The 21,935-nt window shown below is 40.2% G+C and overlaps 1 protein-coding gene across 1 annotated transcript in view; it reads left to right on the top strand.

Annotated features, from left to right (window-relative positions):
- Nucleotides 1-583: 583 nt before the first annotated feature.
- Nucleotides 584-21,935, top strand: part of MTMR2 (myotubularin related protein 2) — a gene marked incomplete at its 5' end in the record, with an annotated part of 43,505 nt that continues 22,153 nt past the window's right edge. Inside the window, 4 exons of the mRNA XM_081328073.1 lie at nt 584-669; nt 11,196-11,301; nt 17,984-18,059; nt 20,442-20,536. Of these exons, the coding sequence (XP_081184199.1) occupies nt 584-669; nt 11,196-11,301; nt 17,984-18,059; nt 20,442-20,536 (363 nt within the window). The remainder of the gene's footprint in view (nt 670-11,195; nt 11,302-17,983; nt 18,060-20,441; nt 20,537-21,935) is intronic.

Genomic DNA, 21,935 nt, shown 5'->3' with positions numbered 1-21,935 from the left:
ATTATTAATAATAATAATAATAATAATAATAATAATAATAATAATAATAATAATAATAATAATAATAATAATAATAATAATAATAATAATAATAATAATAATAATAATAATAATAATAATAATAATAATAATAATAATAATAATAATTCGGTTGATGCTACGATAAGGCGAAGGGAAGCAAACCCGACCGCCCCATCCCGCCCCGGCCTGTCGCGCGCAGGCCGGCAGCTCCTAAGAGGGAGAAGAAGAAGCGGGGAGGCGGGCACGCGCGCCCGAGCTCTCCAGGCGCGCTGCCGATGAGCATCCCCGCTGCAAGCCTCCGGCGCTGGCCTCTCCCGGCGCTCTGGAGATGCGGCGGTGGGCAGCCGCCTCCCGAAGGCTTGGAGGAGGAGGAGGAGGGACCGTCGGGCGCGTCGCAGCCTCCCGTCCCTGCGCGCTGCACTGTGGGCGAAAGATGGCAGCTTCCTCGGCCCCTCTCGGCTCCCCGCCGCTTTGACAGGCGGGCGCCCTCGCTGCCTTGGACCCCTTGCGCGTCCGGGCGGGGAGGGGGGCCCTCCGCCGGCCCCGCTGCTCGGAACCCGAGATGGAGAAGTGCTCCAGCTGCGAGAGCCTCGACTCCAAGCCGGCGGCGCCGGCCACCCGCCAGCCCAGCTCGGATTCCCTCTCCAGGTACCGCATCTCTCCCGGGGCAAAGAGCGGAGGAGGCGGCTGCGGAGGGGCGGCGGGTCTCTTAGCAAGAACCCGCCTCGGTTCTGGAGGGTCGTGGGGGGCGGGGAGGGGAGAAACCGGCGGCGCGGATGGAGAGAAACAGTCATTATTCAGGTTGGGTCTTGCTCCTTCGCTAGACCTAGATTGGTGGTTTGATGATGGGGAATGGAGGCCTGATCCGGGTCTCGTTGGAGGCCCTGATATCTGGAAAGGCTGGATGTTCTCCCAGCTGCAGGGAAGAGCTGAGGGGGGGGGGAAAGCTGCAGAGGTTGGGGGATGCTTTTCTGATGCTTTCCTTTACAACTGCATCTCTTTGTTAGTTAAGTGAGTTTTGCCCCATTTTCACCGCTTTGACCTGCCACGTTTGTTAAGTGAATCACTTGCAGTTTTTAAAATTGGTAACCTGGTTGTTAAGCGAATCTGGCTTCCCCGCTGACTTTGCTTGTCAGAAGGTCGCAAAAGATGGTCATAAATATGAGCCAGTTGACCATCATCCGAATGTAAATCATGTGACCACGGGGACGCTGCAAAGGTCCTTCGTGTGAAAAATGGTCATAAGTCACTTGTTTTTCAGTCTCGTACTCAGTAACTTCGAACGGTCACTAAGTGAACTGTTGTATGTCGAGGACTACCTGTATTCCAGTTTGAGAGCCAGGGCCAATCTCAGGGTTGGGATTTCTTGCAGCTGGATCCTCTGAATGTTTGCACCCTAGGGTGCTAGTGGGGTGAACAGATATTACTCCAGAAGGCTGAGATGGGCGTGCTTTGCAAACTCACTTAGGAGCAACCAACGTTATTTTATTTCCGAGCAGTTTTCACTGACTTGACCCTTATGTTTAGCTGTAACCTTTTGGCCAAGGAAGGTATAAAATCCATTAAATGGGATTTAGCTTTGTTTGAACTTAACCTGTGACTTGACTGTCCCAAAGGTAGTTTTTCCAAAAAGGCAGCTGGACTTTGTTTTTTTTTTCTTGAAGATGTTTTGCTTCTCACCCAAAAAGCTTCTTCAGTTCTTCAATTTTGCTTCTTGGATGAGAAGCGAAACGTCTTCGAGGAAAAAAAACAAAGTCCAGCGGCCTTTTGAAAAAAGCACCTTTGGGACAACCATGACCTGGATGACTGAGAATTTCCACAGACCGTGGGTAGCTTCACTGTTATAAAAGAGGTTGAAAGATTGGCAATCTTTCCCAAAATTTATGTTCTCCAGATACATTGCTGAGCATTGTGGGAGATGTCCCCCCAACACATTTACAGAGCAGTATGTTTACTGGGTTGCTAAATTTATTTTTTCCCCTCACGATTCACCAAATATTGTCACCAAATGGTTAGGGTTTTTAGTATTCACCCAGTCGCAAAAAACAAGGCAAGTTAACTCTAACTGAAATTGGTCGGAAGTTTGAATGCATCTGCTTTACAGGTAGTTCTTGACGTACGACCACAACCTGGGACCAGAATTTCTGTTGCTAAGCAACATGGTAATTAAGTGAGCCATGCCCAGTTTTACAACCTCCTTTATCACAGTTACTAAGTGAGTCAAGGAGTTATTAAGTGAATCCGATCTTTCCCATTGTTTTTGGAAGCCAAATGATGAACAGATCAGGATTCTGCAACCTTCATAAAATACATGGGCGTCGCCAAACACCCAAATTATGGGCACTTGATCATGAGATGCTACAGTGGTCGTAAGTCCAAGGTCCAGTCGTAGGTTGCTTTTTTCAGTGCCGTTGTAACTTGAACAGTCGCTAAATAAATGGTTGTAGCTCGAGGACTATCCGTACTAGATGTGATTAAGTGGATTGTGTGAATGTAGCCCAAGCAAGTCCTACCACAAAATGTTGTGCATGGAAAGCTCTTGTTTTGGAAGTCAGATAGCCATGGCTATTTCTTGGATACTGTACTCATATACTGTACTGTATCCCTTGTTTTCTAATCATCGCTATCCTGTATCATAACATCTGGAAAAAAAAGAGTAAAGTCAGTGGGTATACATGTAAAACATGAGTTTAAGAATCATGGTGGCACAGTGGTTAGAATGCAGCATTGTAGGGAAACTGCCCACAGCTTAGAGTTCAGTCCTGATGGCACTCAAGGGTGACTCAGCCTTCCATCCTTCCAAGGTCAATAAAATGAGGACCCAGATTGTTGGGGGCTATATGCTGATTTTGTGAACCATTTAGACAGCGCTGCAAAGCACCATGAAGTGGTATATAGAGCTATTGCTATTATTACAGAGTGGGGCTGGCAAGAAAACAGTAAATTACTACAGTATCCTAGAGAATTCAGTCAAGGCCAAGAATTCCGCAAAAGGTATTTGAAAAGTATGGATTGTTGAGTCTATCAGCCACTGCACTTGAAATTTTTCCTTGAAAGTTTATTACATGATGCTCAGGAGAGGTACTCAAATTGGAGCCAGGGAATTCTGAATGTATCTGAGTAAACAGGAAAGATTTCTTAAGTGAAGTTCAACCCCTGCTGATTTCATAAACACATCCATATGGTCCTGACAACAATGTAGAAGTGGTTTGTCATGGCTACCTTGAGAATTTTCTCAACTTTCCAATCTAGTGCATATTCCTGGAAATTCTTGTGGTCTCCCAGCCCATTTTTTGAAATTATTCAAGGCTGCTGGGGGCTACAATTTGCTCTGTGCAGTCATCGATAGATACCATAGGAAGGTAGATAGGTAGTAGGTAGATAGGTAGGTAGACAGAAGAGAGAGAGAGAGAGAGAGAGAGAGAGAGAGAGAGAGAGAGAGAGAGAGAGAGAGAGAGAGAGAGAATAGCTAGCTGGATGGATAGATAGCTAGGCAGGCAGGCAGGAATGCAACAACATTCTACTCTAATTTTTGGTGATATCAAACAGTACTACAGTTGCAAGAAAAAGTATGTGAACCCTTTGGGATTACGTGGAGTTTTGCATGAATTGGCCATAAAATGCGCTCTAAACGTCATGTAAGTCACAACAATAGAAAAACACAGTCTGCTTAAAATAATACTACACAAACATTAGCTGTTGTCATGTTTTAATTGAACATAAGATGGAAACATTCACAGTGCAGGGTGGAAAAAGTATGTGAACCCCTACTAGCCTAATGACTTCTCCAAGAGCTAATTGGAGCCAGGAGTGAGCCAACCTTGACTCCAACCAGTGTGATGATATTGGATGTGTTGCTGACAGCTGTCCTGCCCTTTAAAAACACACACCTGTTTTGGGTTTACTGGTCTCAAGAAGCACTGTCTGATGTGAACCATGCCTCGCAGAAAAGAGCTCTCAGAAGACCTACGATCAAGAATTGTTGACTTGCATGAAGCTGGAAAGGGTTACAAAAGTATCTCCAAAAGCCTTGATGTTCATGTGTCCACGGTAAGACAGACTGTCTACAAATGGAGAAAGTTTAGCACTGTTGCTACTCTCCCTAGGCGTGGTCGTCCTGTAAAAATGACTGCAAGAGCACAGCGCATAACGCTTAATGAGGTAAAGAAGAATCCTAGAGTATCAGCTAAAGACCTACAGAAATCTCTGGCACATGCTAACATTTTTGTTGACACATCTACAATAAGGAAAACATTAAACAAGAATGGAGTACATGGGAGGACACCACGGAGGAAGCCATGGCTGTCCAAAAAAAAAATATTGCAGCATGTTTGAAGTTTGCAAAAGAGCACCTAGATGTTCCACAGCACTACTGGCAAAATATACTGTGGACAGATGAAACCAAAATTGAGTTGTTTGGGAAAAACACGCAACACTATGTGTGAAGAAAAAAAGGCACAGCACACCAACATCAAAACCTCATCCCCGCTGTAAAACATGGCGGAGGGAGCATCATGGTTTGGGGCTGCTTTGCTGCCTCAGGGCCTGGACGGATTGTTGTCATTGATGGGAAAATGAATTCCAGAGTTTATCAGGACATTTTGCAGGAAAACGTACGACCATCTGTCTGCCAACTGAAGCTCTGCAGAGGATGGGTGATGCAACAGGACAATGACCCAAAGCATACAAGTAATTCAACAAAACAATGGCTTCAACAGAACAGAATACGCCTTCTGGAGTGGCCTAGTCAGAGTCCTGACCTCAACCCGATTGAAATGCTGTGGCATGACCTTAAGAGAGCGATTCACACCAGACATCCCAAGAATATTGCTACACTGAAACAGTTTTGTGCAGAGGAGTGGTCCAAAATTACTCCAGATGGTTGTGCAGGTCTGATCTGCAACTACAGGAAACGTTTGGTTGAGGTTATTGCTGCCAAAGGAGGGTCAACCAGTTATTAAGTCCAAAGGTTCACATACTTTTTCCACCCTGCACTGAATGTTTCCATCTTATGTTCAATTAAAACATGACAACAGCTAATGTTTGTGTAGTATTATTTTAAGCAGACTGTGTTTTTCTATTGTTGTGACTTACATGACGTTTAGAGCGCATTTTATGGCCAATTCATGCAAAACTCCACGTAATCCCAAAGGGTTCACATACTTTTTCTTGCAACTGTAAGCATTTAGTTAGTAGGATAGATTGAGAAGTCAAAAAACCCACCCCAGAAATGATAAAGGCATCAACTTCAGAATTGTTGCTTAGAAAATCACTTATTTCGAAAAAAAGTAAAATCTGATGTAAAAGGTTTGCGTTTGGAGTGTGGAATAGAAAATTGATTTTTTAAAACTTAATTTGATGGGTGGGCCCTATGACAACACTTTTGTGCAGTGAACAACTTGCTGGAGGCACCAGCCCTGTGCCCGGCTTTTGTAAAAGGTGAGAAGATGGGAATCTAGACTTAGTAAAGGACAGATGTGGCTTTTACCCATTTCTAGTTCGAAACGTCTTGCATAAGTTTATCTGAATGCAAAAGTCATTTTCTGGAGAAGGTGAATGGCTGCCAATCATGGATTAAATGTTCTGCCAATCATGGATTAAATATTCGGTTCCATTCTATTCTGTTCCCCAGTGCCGTTTACATTTACTGTAACATCCCTGGTTTCACCTAGTTCTTCAGCTGCATTGTTACGTTGACTGCCTTACTCTAACACAATATTTCTCAACCTTGGAAACTTTAAGAGGTGTGGACTTCAGTTCCCAGAATTCCCCAGCCAGTGTGCTTGGCTAAGGAATTCTGTGAGTTGAAGTCCACAAATCTTAAAAGTTGCCACAGTTGAGGAACACTGCTGTAACCTGTCTACAACAATGTAATGATGCTGATGCAGAAGAAGAAGAAGAAGAAGAAGAAGAAGAAGAAGAAGAAGAAGAAGAAGAAGAAGAAGAAGAAGAAGAAGAAGAAGAAGAAGAAGAAGAAGAAGAAGAAGAAGAAGAAGAAGAAGATGATGATGATGATGTTGGAAGGGACCTTGGAGGTCATCTAATCCAACCCGCTGCTCAGGCAGGAAACCCTATATCATTTCAGACAAATGGCTGTCCAGTCTCTTCTTAAAAACTTCCAGTGTTGGAGCATTCACCACTTCTGGAGGCAGGTTGTTCGACTGATTAATTGTTCTAAGTTTCTCCTTAGTTCTAGGTTGCTTCTCTCTTTGATTAGTTTCCATCTGTTGCTTCTTGTCCTGCCTTAAGGCGCTTTGGAAAATAGCTTGACTCCCTCTTCTTTGTGGCAGCCCCTGAGATATTGGAACATTGCTATCATGTCCCCCATCATCCTTCTCTTTCTTAAACTAGACATACCCAATTCCAGCAACTGTTCCTCGTATGTTTTAGCCTCCAGTTCCCTAATCATCTTTGTTGCTCTTCTCTGCACTCTTTCTAGAGTCTCAACATCTTTTTTGCATCGTGGTGACCAAAACTGGATTGCTGAAGGATTGTTGAAGGATTTCTTTCACTTTTGGAATGTAATCGATACATAAAACCTGAATACTGTATTTGTTTGGAAAGTGGTGTTGTTGCTTTTCAAGAAGTAAAACAGCAAGAAGAGAACTCATGGTTCTTATATATTTTAATGCCATGTGTAGGACGCACAAAAAACAAGCCATCTGTATTTCTATTTTGGGACAGAGTGTAGTGTTCTATAAGGAAGATTTGATCTAAGGTGTTCTCTTATGCAAGCGTGCCAGTGCTGAGCCTAAGAAACTTGCCTTCTAACCTGAGCTTTCCAATGAGAGATATTTGTACCTAATTACAGGTAGTCCTCGACTTACAACAGTTCGTTTAATGACTGTTGAAAGTTATGACATTGAAAAAAGTGAACTGTGATTGTTTTTCACATGAGCATTGTAACAAAATTTGGATGCTTGGCAACTTGTTCATGTTTATGATGGTCCCAGGGTCCCCAGGGGTCACGCGATCCCCTTTTGCGACCTTCTGACAAGCGAAGTCAATGGGGAAGCCAGATTCTCTTAACAACCTTGTAACTAACTTAACAGCTGCCGTGATTCACTTAACAACTGTGACAAGAAACATCATAAACTGGGGCAAAACTCACTTAACAAATGTTTCATTTAGAAATCGAGGACTATCTATAAATTGCATTAAAAGAGAATTTTCTGATACACTTTCCCATCTTGATTCATTTTATTCTTCGCATTGACAACCATTGCAGCATTCCCATGGTCACATAATCCAAATCTTAGCAACTGGCATGTTTTTATGACAGTTGCAGTGTTGTGGGATCATGGGATTGCCATTTGAAACCTTCCCAGCTGGTTTCCAGCAAACAAAGTCAATAGGGAGAGCCAGATTTCCTTAACAACTGTCTGTTTCACTTAACAATCATGCCAAAGGAGGTTGTAACAATTGGGTGCAACTCACTTCACAACTATCTGGCTTAGTAATGGAAATTCTGGTGCCAACTGTCTTCTTAAGTCAAGAACTACCGCTGTCTATTCTTTATCTATTATCTATCTGTCTGTCTGTCTATCTATCCATCCTCTGTCTATTGTCTATCTATCTATATGTCTGTCTATCCATCCATCCATCCTCTATTCTTTATCATTTGTCTGTCTGTCTATCGATCTATCGATCTATCCATCCTCTGTCTATTCTTTATTTTTTCTTTATCTATCTATCTATCTATCTATCATCTATCTATCTATCTATCTATCTATCTATCTATCTATCTATCTATCTATCTATCTATCTATCATCTATCTATCTATCTATCCTATCTATCTATCTATCTATCTATCTATCTATCTATCTATCTATCTATCTATCTATCTATCTATCTATCTATCCATCCATCCATCCATCCATCTATCTATCCATCATCTTGCTTAGCGTAGAAAATACATTAAGGAAGGAACAATGGAATACGTTGTTATTATATATTTGTTGGGATTGAGCTCCTGCCTTTTCAATTCAAACACATTGATCAAAGCACTTAATAATCCAAGAAGAGCCAGAGACAGATCAGGCGAAACTAATCATTGCAATATACAAACATATCTTTGCAACAATGAAAAATCAACTCTGAGTACCTGGTTAAAAAGCTGAGATTCTAACAAAGAAAGTGAGGGACTGACACTACTCTTAAGAGAATACCCACAAAAGGAAAAAGCCCTATCCTTCAGAATTTTCAAGGCCTTTTCTACAGATTTTATTCCTCCCACAAAGAGAGGCAGGCGTTCAAGTAACCAGAAATTAAGTAATTTACATTTAAAAGCTTAAACCAATGCAAACCTACTTGATGGACGTTCCCCAGGTGGTAGCACTAAGAACTAATAATTGGAAATCTCTTCAGAAAAATTGGTGGGTTTTTTTTCCTCCCCTAAGTGATTTTTCATGATATAAAAGGTAAAGGTTCCCCCGCACATGCATGCTAGTCGTTTCCGACTCTAGGGGCCGGTGCTCATCTCCGTTTCAAAGCCGAAGAGCCAGCGCTTTTCCGAGGACGTCTCCGTGGTCATGTGGCCGGCATGACTAGACGCCAAAGGCGCACGGAACTATTTTTCTACTTGCATTTTTTACGTGCTTTCGAACTGCTAGGTTGGCAGAAGCTGGGACGAGAAACAGGCGCTCACTCTGTTACGCGGCACTCGGGATTCGACCCGCCAAACTGCCGACCTTCTGATCGACAAGCTCAGCGTCCTAACCCACTGAGCCACCGCATCCCTTTTTTTCATGATATAAAACCAGCCCCCCCCCCAAAAAAAAGAGTCACAATGAAGAGGAAAGGAGGAATAGACATCCTAAAACTCAGGTCAAGAAAGTGGGCAATTTTACACATTCAGTTGGCAAGAAAAAAAAATCTTTTCTGTCCTCTCCTCTGCCAAAATCTCTGACTTTTCATTTTAAAAGGGGGGGGGAAAAGTACCAGATCCATTTAGGCAGTTTAGTCTTATGCTCCCATCTGTAAATTCAAGCATATTGTCAATTCCGTATGGTATACAGGAACATGCTTCCTAACAGCTGAAAAGACAAAAATTAATGCTCAATATAACATTAATCAAAGATTGACCATACTAGACCAGTGCATTGTTACGGCCTAAAAGGCATATACAACTTGGAATTGAAAGCCAAAATATCCTTTGTGTTGCTATTTATAGATGCTAAAAAAAAAGGAAGGAAAGATGAAAAACAAAATAGAGAAAAAAATATCTACTAAAAATAGCATAGATAAGTTATCTGGTTTCTGACTTCCCCCTTCATTGTAATCCAACTGATTTATAGTGTTTATGAACACAGACTTTAGAAACCTTACTTTAGGAGGGGTTTGTATTTCCCTTTCTGTATGAGTTATACTGTAATATACCGGGAAGGCATTCTTGCTTAAATTTAGTTAAACTTCTGTTATGTGTACATTCTTCTTCAAGTTAAAGTTCTAAGCAGATTTTGTTAGTGCAACGTCTTTTCCCCCCCAATGTTGTAAGAAAAGGAGGTTTTTTTTAAAGGGGAATATAATTCAACAGCCAGTACCAAGGGGCTGGGTTTAGGCCGCTTTGACTCATGAATAGCATGATTCAACAGCAACCATAGGAAACATGTGTTGAATTTCAATGACTGGTTAGTCTTCTCTTCTGGGAGGGCAACAATCAGAGCTTTGTTTACTAAGCAACTCACACAGACTGACTTTTAACTTGGGCTCTTCTTCCCGGCCACCAATATTAAAAACAAGAACAGCCAATCAAATCTGAGCAATTCTTGGAATACTGTAGGCTATTGTACGACAACGGCCAGCATAAAATGAACATTTTAATTTTTTTTGTAATTTATATTTATTAAGAATTTTTGTATAATAAAAGACAAGTCAAAAGAAAGGAAGAAAAAGAAAAGAAAAGATGTGCAACCCCCCCCCCCAAGTTAAATATTAGAAATGACTTTTGACCCTTCAACAGATCATTACAATATTATGGTCTCTTTTGTCTCTTAAGTATTTTACAAATCCCTTCACCCCCACCCTTTAAATCTTCAAAGGCATAATTCGATTCATTTTTCTCTTATTCCAGCAAAAAAAATCCCTATAGGGTTTCCAATTTTTTTAAAAAAACGTGGTTGTTTTTAGAAAAAGCTCACTCACTTGCAATACAGGTAGTTCTCGACTTAACAACCATTCATTTACTGACCGTTTAGTGGCACTGTAAAAAAGGGACTTATGATGGTTTTTCACACCAAGGACGGTCACAGCATCCCCCTAGTGGGAGTAAGGAGGGATACTGCTAACTGTAGTTCAGCAACATCTCTTCTCGTAAGCAAAGATATGGAAGAGATGAGTGGTTGGATCTAGACAGGACCTCAAAGACCATCAGCTAATCCATTCTGATACTGCTACAAGAAGTTCACTACAGGTTGGGTTGTGCTTAAAAGGTAAAGGTAAAGGTTCCCCCGCACATGCGTGCTAGTCGTTTCTGACTCTAGGAGCCGGTGCTCATCTCCGTTTCAAAGCCAAAGAGCCAGCGCTTGTCCGAGGACGTCTCCGTGGTCATGTGGCCGGCATGACTAGACGCCAAAGGCGCATGGAACGCTGTTACCTTCCCACCATAGTGGTCCCTATTTTTCTACTTGCATTTTTTACGTGCTTTCGAACTGCTAGGTTGGCAGAAGCTGGGACGAGTAACAGGCGCTCACTCTGTTACGCGGCACTCGGGATTCGACCCGCCAAACTGCCGACCTTCTGATCGACAAGCTCAGCGTCCTAACCCGCTGAGCCACCGCGTCCCTTAGGGTTGTGCTTATGAGAGATTAATTCAGTGTGCTTGAAAAGGACAGTTCAGTTGAGATTTTATTTGGCCAATGAGTATCATAATTGCATCCAGGACCCAGATTGTTGGGGGGAAATGCAAATAATGCTTCTACATTGTAAACTACCCAGAAAGTGTGTGAAGAGTTATAGGGCAGTATATAAGCCTAAATGCTACTGCTATTGTTATCCAATGGATGTCATTTCAAGGAGAGTTTCTCCATATCCTCATAGGTGAAAGCTTTAAGCTTGTTCCCAAGTCTGGTAAGATAAGACGATAAAGGGTTTGGGTTTTTTTGGTTTTGGTCTACGCAACTCCACAAAATCTGTTGTTTCTAGATTTTTCTTCTTTTTCTTCTCGTTTTTCTAGTGCTTCTACCTCTCATTCGGATCACTCAGCACATACCAAATCAGCTTCGGTCATCTCATCGGATTCTATCTCCACCTCTACCGAAAACTTTTCTCCTGATTTGAGGGTAAGCTCTGGATTTGATCAACGCCTTAGCAGAGGCATGGGGTAAATTAGGTCTACTGTGTACAATTAAATTGGGAGGAAAGAATACATCTATATGTACTGTATATACACAACACACACACACACACACACACACACATACATACATACATACATACATACAAGATACGAGTCTCGGGTATAGTCATATTCAAAAATTAAAACAGATCACCGAGACTGAAGAATATTTAAAAACTTAGCTTTCGTCAGCATCTGCTGACATCTTCAGAGTTCTAGCCAGGATTGAGAATCACGTTCTTATAGTCTCTGTGATGCTAATCGTTTGGCTAACGAGTGTGTTACCGGTCTATTCGGCTCCCGTCCTCCCATAGTTAATTGCTCTGTTGTTTCCGTCGTGCTCGTTGACAGCTGTTTGAATTTCGGCGCTCTACTCCTCGTGTGTGTGTGTGTGTGTGTGTGTGTGTGTGTGTGTGTATCTGTATGTATGTGTACGTGTGTGTGTGTGCGCGCACACACACACACACACACTCAACCTAAATTCAGAAAGCCCCTTTCCTAATATCTTTATTTTAATGTGCAAGGAATGTTTATATTTCACTTTGTTCGTTTTGATGGACAAATATGTGTTGATGTCAACACTTATTTGTCCATCGTAGAACTTATAGAAGGGTTCCTATTGCCCCTTTTTCTGAGATTATTTTTTTTTACATATTTGTAGTTTAGCCTTTCCTCTGGGATGCAATCCTGGGCTTTTCTAGTAGTTTTCCATCCAAGTACCAACAGTGTCCAGTTCTGCTTGTCTTTAGGGAGATTTGCCAAATTCACCAGATGCTGCCATATGCTATAATTGATATTATTATCTGTTTATGTCACCGTTCACTGTGTTCACATCCTCATTGCTACTTGGCCAAAGAGGAAAATGTAACTACTTTTCCATGATCACTTCCTGTTATGTTTTGACCTGGCACTTAGGAATAGGAATAGGGAATGAACGCCACATTAGTTGAATTAACAGCTGATCCTTTGTTAGCTTTGGACTTTGGATGTATTTCATTTTGAGACCATATGATATAACTTTTATGCAAGCCTCATTTATATTCTATGGCTTATGATTGAAAGTAAAACAAGGCAAGCTACTGTAGTGCAAAATAAACGTTCTTTCACAATACAAGAAATTATTACTGAAAATTAATGTGTTGCTTATCAACTAGCAATTGAAGTGGTGCAGCTTCCATATAAGTTCTTTCCACAAATAAGTAAAAATTGCTATTCTCTTTTTCAGATAGTTGTAGGAATTTTCCATCCAGCTGCATTACTTTTGGGCAAAAGAAAAGAAAAGAAAAGAAAAAAGCTAAGCTACAAGAGAAGAAAGCTCCAATTTCATATCAATGTCTAAATCCAGTTTGTTGAGCTTTGTTCCAAAGTCTTTTTTTAGACAAAACCAATAATGGGTCCGAATAATGAACTTGGGTGGAACAAAGCCCAAAGTGAGAAAGACTAAATAAATCCCTTTGTACCTCTCTACCATCTTAAACCTAGTCTTATGCCTTCTAACATAGAAGAAAGCCAGATAGGAGAAACGGCTGAAGTGCTGGAGACCATGAATTCTAGTCCTCCCTTTGGCATGAAGGCTGATAGGGTGGCCTTGGGTCATTCACTCTCTCTCAGCCCAACCCACATCAAGGAGTAGTTATTGTAGGGAAAATAGGAGGCGGGAATATTAGATAGATATCTGTATTGTTTATCTGCCCTTGACTAGTCCTTGTAATTAAAGATAAGTATAATTCGGGAAACAGTATAAATTGAAATTTTAGTTCTTGTTCCAAATAAGTTGCATCTTTGAAAAGTGATGTTGGCTTCTTCACCCTAGCTCCTCCATTCTCTGAAATAAAATCCTCCACTATCTTGAAGATGTACCAACACTTTTAGATTATTTAGATTAGGAAAAAGGAGTGGCCATTTGAGGGAACTCAAGTTTTCGTTATGTCCAGTTGCTGACAGATGAATGTGGTTTGCCGGTTTGCCCTCAATTTATTGGCATTGTTCAGCTAACTTTGAACAAAGCTTGACTTGTTCAGGGTCTTTGCTGCCAACTAGTGGTCATCTGGATTTTTGAACCCTAGACTTTAATTTTTGTTTCTGATGATGGTGAGATGCTTTTTTTTATCCCAAGCAGGGATAACTACATGCTTATGAATAAATGACACTTCACATTTCCACGTGGAAAACATTCTACTGTTACTCATGGCCATTGCTTGTTGTTGTTGTTAGCTGCGAAGTCGTGTCCGACCCATCGCGACCCTATGGACAACGTTCCTCCAGGCCTTCCTGTCCTCTACCATCTTCTGGAGTCCATTTAAGCTCACGCCTACTGCTTCAGTGACTCCATCCAGCCACCTCATTCTCTGTCGTCCCCTTCTTCTATTGCCCTCAATCTTTCCCAGCATTAGGCTCTTCTCCAGTGAGTCCTTCCTTCTCATTAGGTGGCCAAAGTATTTGAGTTTTAGCTTCAGGATCTGGCCTTCTAAAGAGCAGTCAGGGTTGATCTCCTCTAGGACTGACCGGTTTGATCGCCTTGCAGTCCAAGGGACTCACAGGAGTCTTCTCCAGCACCACAGTTCAAAGGCCTCAATTCTTTGGCCATTGCTTACTTTAAGAATAATGTTACTTTTTCATTTTGTCTCAGCTGGGTTTTGGAATATTTGTGTGTGTGTGTGCATGCGCATGCGCGCACATGCGGGTTTTTTAAAATTACATTGACTGTGTTTTAATGTTTGCATGAAAGGTGATAGCATGAGTTTTTTCCAGAGATAAAAGTTATAAAAACGGCACAGCAAAAACCTGCACCACAAATGCAGGAGTTTCCTTTGGGGGGATATTATGGTAAATATCCCTGAAAGCGTGAAGGGCATGCAGGAATTTCTACTTGCATCAGCACCCCTGGAACTGGCAAGCTGAGTTCATACACCAAATCTTCTTTGCCCTTTATTTTTTTAAAAGATATCCAAGCTCATAAACCCTCCCATTCCTTTTCCCCTCCTCTCCATTGAACAACTGCCTCCCAATGCAAAAGAATTTAGCTTATTTAGCAGGATCTTCTTTTAGTTTTGCCCTTCCTCTGTCTTCTTTTTATAGCTCTCTCGTCATAGACTTGTCAAAGACCAGGTTACAGTGTATTGATTTAGTGCAAATTAGATCAGGGAAAAATTTAAATTTAGTGCACATTAGATCGGGGAAAGCCAGCCTCGCTCAATCTTTTGTCTCTGAGACAAGGAAAATAAAAGTGTCTGGAGTGGGTTGGCATCTCAAAGGCAGCCATAGAAAAAAATTATCTCAGAATTAGTCAAGGTCCTTGAGTATTTGCATAGGTGCCCATCTTGGGGCAAGAATGCTGTCCTGCAATTATCTCTGGTTGTCATTTGAGAAGAACCAAGTTTGAAGGGGGTGCAAGCTGGAGGCCTTGGAGTGACCTTTGGAGCAATGATCCATTAGTTCCTCTTTGAGGCTGTAGTGTTCATTCTTATTGTGACTTAGCTACGATTTTCGATCTTCCTATTGCAAAGTGCGTGTGGATTAGGGATTTTGTTCTTCTATCACAGGGGTCTTCAAACGTGGCCCTTTTATGACTTGTGGACTTCAACTCCCAGAATTCCTCAGCCAGCATGTCATAAAAGGGCCAAGTTTGAAGACCCCTGATATATAACCTAGAAATTTGACTTCAGAAAATGTGTTCTACGGCTTACCATGTTGTACAAATCCAGAGTGTCATAACTTATTCCAGGGGTCTCCAACCCTGGCAACATTAAGACTTGTGGACTTCAACTCCCAAATTCCTCAGCCAGCTTTGGAGTTGAAGTCCACAAGTCTTAACGTTATCAGGGTTGAAGACCCTTGGCTTACTCAGCAAACTGTGGTTAAACAAACCATGTTGGAATAGGTTTGTTATTTTAAGAAGCCACATTGATCTTCAGTATCAAATCCTTGCCTTGTCTCCTTTCCATACAGCTTGAAAGAGTGGTTTGGAAAGTTTTAGGTTTAATTTTGGCAAACTACAACTGGACATATCAAGTGACACTTTGATAACACAACTGATTATTGTAATTTCAGTAAATGATGGTGCCTAAAGTTACATACAGTGCTATTGTGCTTTGATGGGTTTGGGGCTTGCATGATATATGAAGCCAGCCATTGCAATCTGTAAACCAAGGTTAATAGCTTAATTTATGAGAACCAGACTGGCTCACCATGCACACAGTGCAAACGTGGCTTAATGCAATATGTGAGCGCATCAAATGAAGACATCCTGACAAACTGTGGTAAACTAAGAACTGCTGTAGAAGATGGCAAACTTCGTGGAAGGAACAGGGTTTAAAAGGGAATTGAAGCCTGTGGGCAGCGGGGATACAGTCATGAGGTTTTAATCCCCGTGATTAAACAAGCAGTTGTTTAATGGTGTTTCAGTGTTCTTCAGTAGTAAGATCAGTCCCTTAATTTCTTCTGAGTAAAGAAATCTTCATAAAAACCCTTGCTTGGGAGCCTCCAATGGGGTGAGGGTCAAAAAAGTCAGGGCTGCAGCCACAGCCACACACATGAAACCCGGTGCCTTTTGTACAAGCCGCATATAAAAATGGGCAGGAGTTGGATCAGGGGTCTTCAAACTTGGCCCTTTTATGACTTGTGGACTTCAACTCCCAGAATCCCTCAGCCAGGCATGTCTAGCTGAGGAATTCTGGGAGTTGAAGTCCACAAGTCATAAAAGGGCCAAGTTTGAAGACCCCTGAGTTGAATTGTTACAGATTTTCCTCTTTTTCCTCTTCCGTGCCCCAGACCTATGCAAGGGATGGGTGGGGAAGATTCAGAAGAGCGGAACAATTGAGACCAAATAAGAGAAAACAGGGAACTCGTTGGGTTAAGGGCAGAAATATATATATATATATATATATATATATATATATATATATATATATATATATATATATATATATATATATATATATATATATATATATATATATATATATATATATATATATATATATATATATATATATATATATATATATATATATATATATATATATATATATATATATATATATATATATATATATATGTATGTATATATATATGTATATATGTATATATATATATATATATATATATATATATATATATATATATATATGTATATATATATATATATATATATATATATATATATATATATATATATATATATATATATATATATATATATATGTATGTATATATATATATATATATATATATTTGGAGAGCATCATTATCTTCTTTGTGGGGGGAAAAATGGCTTTTGCCAAAAGTAAGATGGCGGAACTGGGGGCGGGAGAGACAGGGGCTCTACTTAACATTTGGGGAAGCGGGAGGCTGCCATGGGTGGAGTTGTGAGGCCAACCTACGGACAGAGCTATGAGCTGTTCATTTGGAAGAGAAAGTTCATTATTTATTTCATGCCAGGTAAAGCCTACAGTATATGTCAAGGTACATGTTTACCCTTTTGCTTTTGCCTGGATATGGCAGAAAACTGATTTTTTTTTAAAAATGTGCTATCTTAAGAAGGCATTTGTACTCTGCCTTGTACCCTAACTTGATAGTTTGAAGATTTAAATCCTTATAAAATCCCTATCTACTTACAGTGTTTCTACTTTATTTCTCCTTCATGTAATGATTTTGATTAATGCCTTGTCTATAGGATTGGTGTCTTTTCTTCTGGCTTCAGTCATTCCAAACTCAGTTATTCAACTATCTGTTTTTTTAATCATCAAACACACACAAAATGAAGACCTTTTATTAAATAAAGGGTTTTGCCTGGTGTGCAAACTACAGACGTTTTCAGTAGGGACTTGCAGGAATCTTGTATATGGTTAATATGATTTATGGCAGACGCAAATTTGATGCTTTTATCTACTACTTTTAAAAAACAGGAGTAAGACTAGGAATATTTTTTCTATTTTTAGGACAAAAAAAACCAATCACCAAAACTCAAAAAAAAAACCACAAACCAAACCCAAACCCTCATGAATGTCTAAATTATACTCTTTTTCCTCTTGCCAACAATTGTTTGACTCTCCTCAGCAAGCCTTTCCTTAATTTTGTAAGAAAAAAAAATCATCTCTTTTTAGTTGGATAGACCAGAAGATTTATTTAAAAGTATAGCTAATTGATTAATTGCAGCATTCAAATATAAGGCTGATACGATTTGATTTGATTCGTTCATTTGATTAATTTTTTTACCAGTCAATCTCAGCTACTTACATTCTCCACAGTATAAATCACTGACGTCCTGTAAGAATGACTGAATCACAGTGTAAAATTATACAATTGTGTATCGAAAGCTGTAAAAAAGATGGCGGCATTTGGAGGAGAAGACAAAACAATTTCATCATACTGGCATGACCCCAGAAAAACAACACAACCCCTGCCCCCCAAAAAAATTGGAGACCCCCCTCATAGATTTACCTAGAAGCTGCGAATCAGGTAGGTTGAAGCTGAGTGCAAGAGACAGATTTTAGTTCCAGGCTATGTCAGTTGGGCTCACTTTTTTCCCATGTTATTTTTTACATGTGGGGTGAGTAAGTTTCAAATGTCCGAACTTTTTAAGCAGTGAAGGTAAGTACACCTGATAATTGTGTTTTGTGTTTTAGATACTCAGAGAATCTAATAAATTAGCTGAAATGGAAGAGCCCCCTTTGCTACCAGGAGAAACTATTAAAGATATGGGTAAGTGCAGCTACTTGTATTTTCTCCCCAAAGTAAACTACAAGAGCTGTGGAAAGTCTCCATGTGACGACTACAAGTAGCCCTCGAGTTACAACGGCAATTGAGCCAAAAATTTCCATTGCTAGACAGGACGGTTGTTAAGTGAGTTTTGCCCCATTTTATGAGCTTTCTGGTTACTGTTGTTAAGTGAATCATTGCAGTTGTTAGTAACATGGATGTTATGTGAATCTGGTTTCCCACAGACTTTGCTTTATCAGAAAGTCGCAAAAGGTGATCACATGACCCCGGGACACTGCAACCGTCATAAATACATGCCAGTTGGCAAGCGCCCAAATTTTGATCATGTGATAAGTAACTGTGGGGGGGGGGTTGCCAAGTGAGGCACACACTGAGGTACCATTGGCATTTTGGCTTCTGTGTGCTAGCCTTGAGGTCTTTTGGTTGAAAGTCTTAAAACAGGTCCATTCCACTGATATACACTGATAGCTATTGTGTTATCTGTCTACTCTTTCTACTCTGTCTGTCTGTCTGTCTGTCTATCTATCTATCTATCTATCTATCTATCTATCTATCTATCTATCTATCTATCTATCTATCTATCTCTACAGTAGTGGCCAAAATTGTGAAAATGTCCACCAATTTTTCTTCTAATTTCTTTATAACTGTAGCCCTGTTCACCTAATAATACTATTTTACATCACTTTCTGGGCAACCAATCAACTCTTTGCACCATTACTTTCATTTTATTATGTTTTACAAGCTCACTAAATGAAAGAAAAAAGAAAAGCCAGCCAACTTGATAGCAATCACATAACACACACTGACAAATGTCCTCCTCTCAGCTTCAATACATGACATCACCGCCCTGAGTCCTTCGGGAGAAGGGCGGTATAAAAATTTAATAAATAAATAAATAAATAACTGAATCCTACTGTGATCCGTTTGGCGCATTGCCAAAACAAGATGACACCTGATTGGCTCTCTAAACACTCCTGCTCATTGGCTACAATCAGATGAAGGAAACCTACCTGATATTAACCTAAGCAAGTTCCTAACCTAAGTTCCTGCCCTGTGGAATCAGCTTCCCCTTGAGCTCCGGATGGCCCCGGATCTCTGGTCCTTTCGTCGAGACCTCAAAACATTTCTTTTCCATCAGGCTGACCTGGACTGATGATAGGGTTTTTTTTAAAAGAAAATGTTTTTAATATTTTATCACTGGGGCTTGTTAGTTTAATCTTCTTTAACATTTGTATTATTGTGTTTTATTGTTGTTAGCCGCCCTGAGTCCTTCGGGAGATAGGGCGGCATATAAGTCCCAAAAATTAAATAAATAATAAATAATAAGTTGTGCTTTCTTTTCCTGGTTATTTGGCTATAACTTTCCATAGAATATAGTACAGATAATTGAACAAACTATGTTGCATTACAATCTTGATTAAATTATCTTTCCATTGATATATAATTTTATGGTACTACTCCAAAAAAAAGTGGTGTTATTAGCCATCAAACCTCAAAAATACACTTTTTCCCAAAAGGTTTCCACAATTTTGGCCACTACTATATCTATCTGTCTATTTATCTATCTATCTATCTGTCTATCTATCTATCTATCTATCTATCTATCTATCTATCTATCATCTATCTATCTATCTATCTATCTATTCCAGGCGTAGGCAACCTCGGCTCTTTTATGACTCATGGACTTCAACTCCCAGAATTCCTGAGCCAGCTGGCTCAGGAATTCTGGGAGTTGAAGTCCATGAGTCATAAAAGAGCCGAGGTTGCCTACCCCTGATCTATTCCATCCAGGCATAATAAGAAAGGAAGTCTTGCTAGACAAAATTTGCAGAAATGGAAAAGGACTGGACCTCCTCAGAGGTCATTAAGAATTAATTGACCTGGAGTGTAGGATAGATAGGATAGATCTAGTAAACTGGTTAAACAAATGAAATGGAGTGATAGTTGGCTTCAAGTCTTTGTTTATATGAATTCAGCTTCTAGCTGCGCATGGGGCTCATTAAAATAGCTTTGCGGGAAAGTTTAAAGGTTAAGCATTTTGTCAGAGATTCCAGGCGAAATAATGTCATGCTGGGTGCCTCTCTCATTCTCAAATCTGTCCATAAAACAATCCCATCAGGCCATATTTATTTGTTCCTGCCACAAAAGTTTAAAATCCTTTGTCATTCTCCCACACATTTCTCCATGCAAGTCTGCAGAAGTTGTGAGAAGAAGCTCTCTTTTTTTTTCTTCTCCAGAAGGCATAAATCCGGCATTACTCTTGTTTCATCTTATAAAAACAGGGGTGGGGGAGGGAGGATTTTAAACCTTTATGGCAATACTTCCCTCTGGAAATATTTATAATACTTTTAATTTCTTTTGTAGCAAAAGATGTTACTCATATCTGCCCGTTTACTGGAGGTATTCGAGGAACTTTGACAGTTACAAATTACAGACTGTACTTTAAAAGCATGGAAAGGGTAAGGCTTAATAAATTGCTTTTTCCTTATTGTTTTTGATGGGTTCGCAGCTCTTATTTGAAGGGAGGGCATAGCTCAGTACATGGGTTGTGAGTCATGATGGAATCTCCTGCCTTTCAAAGTGGAGTTGTATACATGAAGTGATTACACAAGATAGCCTTCAACATGAAATAATCAGAACTGAAGTTTTCATTCTACAACAAATACGTAGATGCAGCATTTTGTTTAATCTAACATCAGTGGTGGGATTCAGCCAGTTCTCACCGGTTCAGTAGAACTGGTAGCTAATTTTTTGTTGACTTTGGTGAACCGGCTGATGCCCTAGCTAGCCCTTTTTTGCAAGGCCCAGAACAGACCACTGGAAGTGCGTGGACGCCACTTCTGGAAGTCTATTCTGAGCTGGGGAGGTATCCCAGGCCAGAACGGCTGAGCAGAAGTACGTGGACACCACTTCCAGAAGTCCGTTCTGAGCTGGGGAGGCCTTCCACGCCCAGAACAACCCACCGGAAGTGGTATCCACAGGCTTCCGGTAAGCCATTCTGGGCCTAGGAGGCCTCACTGCCTCAGAATGGACTTCCAGAAGTGGTGTCCACGCAGAGAACCGGTTGTTCAGGTATTTGAATCCAACCACTGTCTAACATTATACCAAACTTTGGATGAAAAAGCCGAATAATTTTATGCTTGTATTATCAGCATCCTACATTTTAATTCACCTTAATAAAATATTTCTTTCTCTTTATTTCCAATATTCCAATTCAGTGTTTCTCAACCTTGGTGACTTGAAGATGGCTGGACTTCAAGTCCCAGAATTCCCCAGCCAGCTTAGTCATTGTTTCTTAAACTTTTTTTCAATCTCAGAATCCCTTTCCACTTTTAAAAATTACCAAGGACCCTCAAAAGAGCTTTTGTTCCTATGGGTTATTTTTATCAATATTTACTGTATTAAAAATTAAAATGGATGCATTCTCTGTCTCAGGTGTCTATGGAGATTCTCAGTCATCTGGGTTATTGTTGTCCCAAAGGTGTTTTTTTCCAAAAGGCAATTGGACTTCCTTGATTTCTTTTCTTTGAAAATATTTCGCTTCTCATCCAAGAAGCTTCTTCAGAAACAAGAAAGTCCAGTTGCCTTTTGAAAAAAGCACCTTTGGGACAATCTTTGTCTCTACCTTTTCTCATGATTGTTTGATGGGATTTTAATATTGGATTATTTTTTAAACATAGGGTTGGCAAATAATTCTTATTTTGAGGACTTCAGAGACAGCCTTGAGATCACCAGGGGTCCTAGAACCATACTTTAAGAAACGCTGTCCTAGATTAACTAAATAATAGAATGTCAATGATTTTTAATAAATATTTTATAAGTATCATTGTGTTGAAACAATATAATGTGTCAGCATTT

This window comes from Vipera berus, assembly GCF_964194415.1.
Source record: "Vipera berus genome assembly, chromosome: 4".
NCBI classification, from domain to species: Eukaryota; Metazoa; Chordata; class Lepidosauria; order Squamata; family Viperidae; genus Vipera; species Vipera berus.
This window is presented reverse-complemented; position numbering and strand designations above follow the sequence as displayed.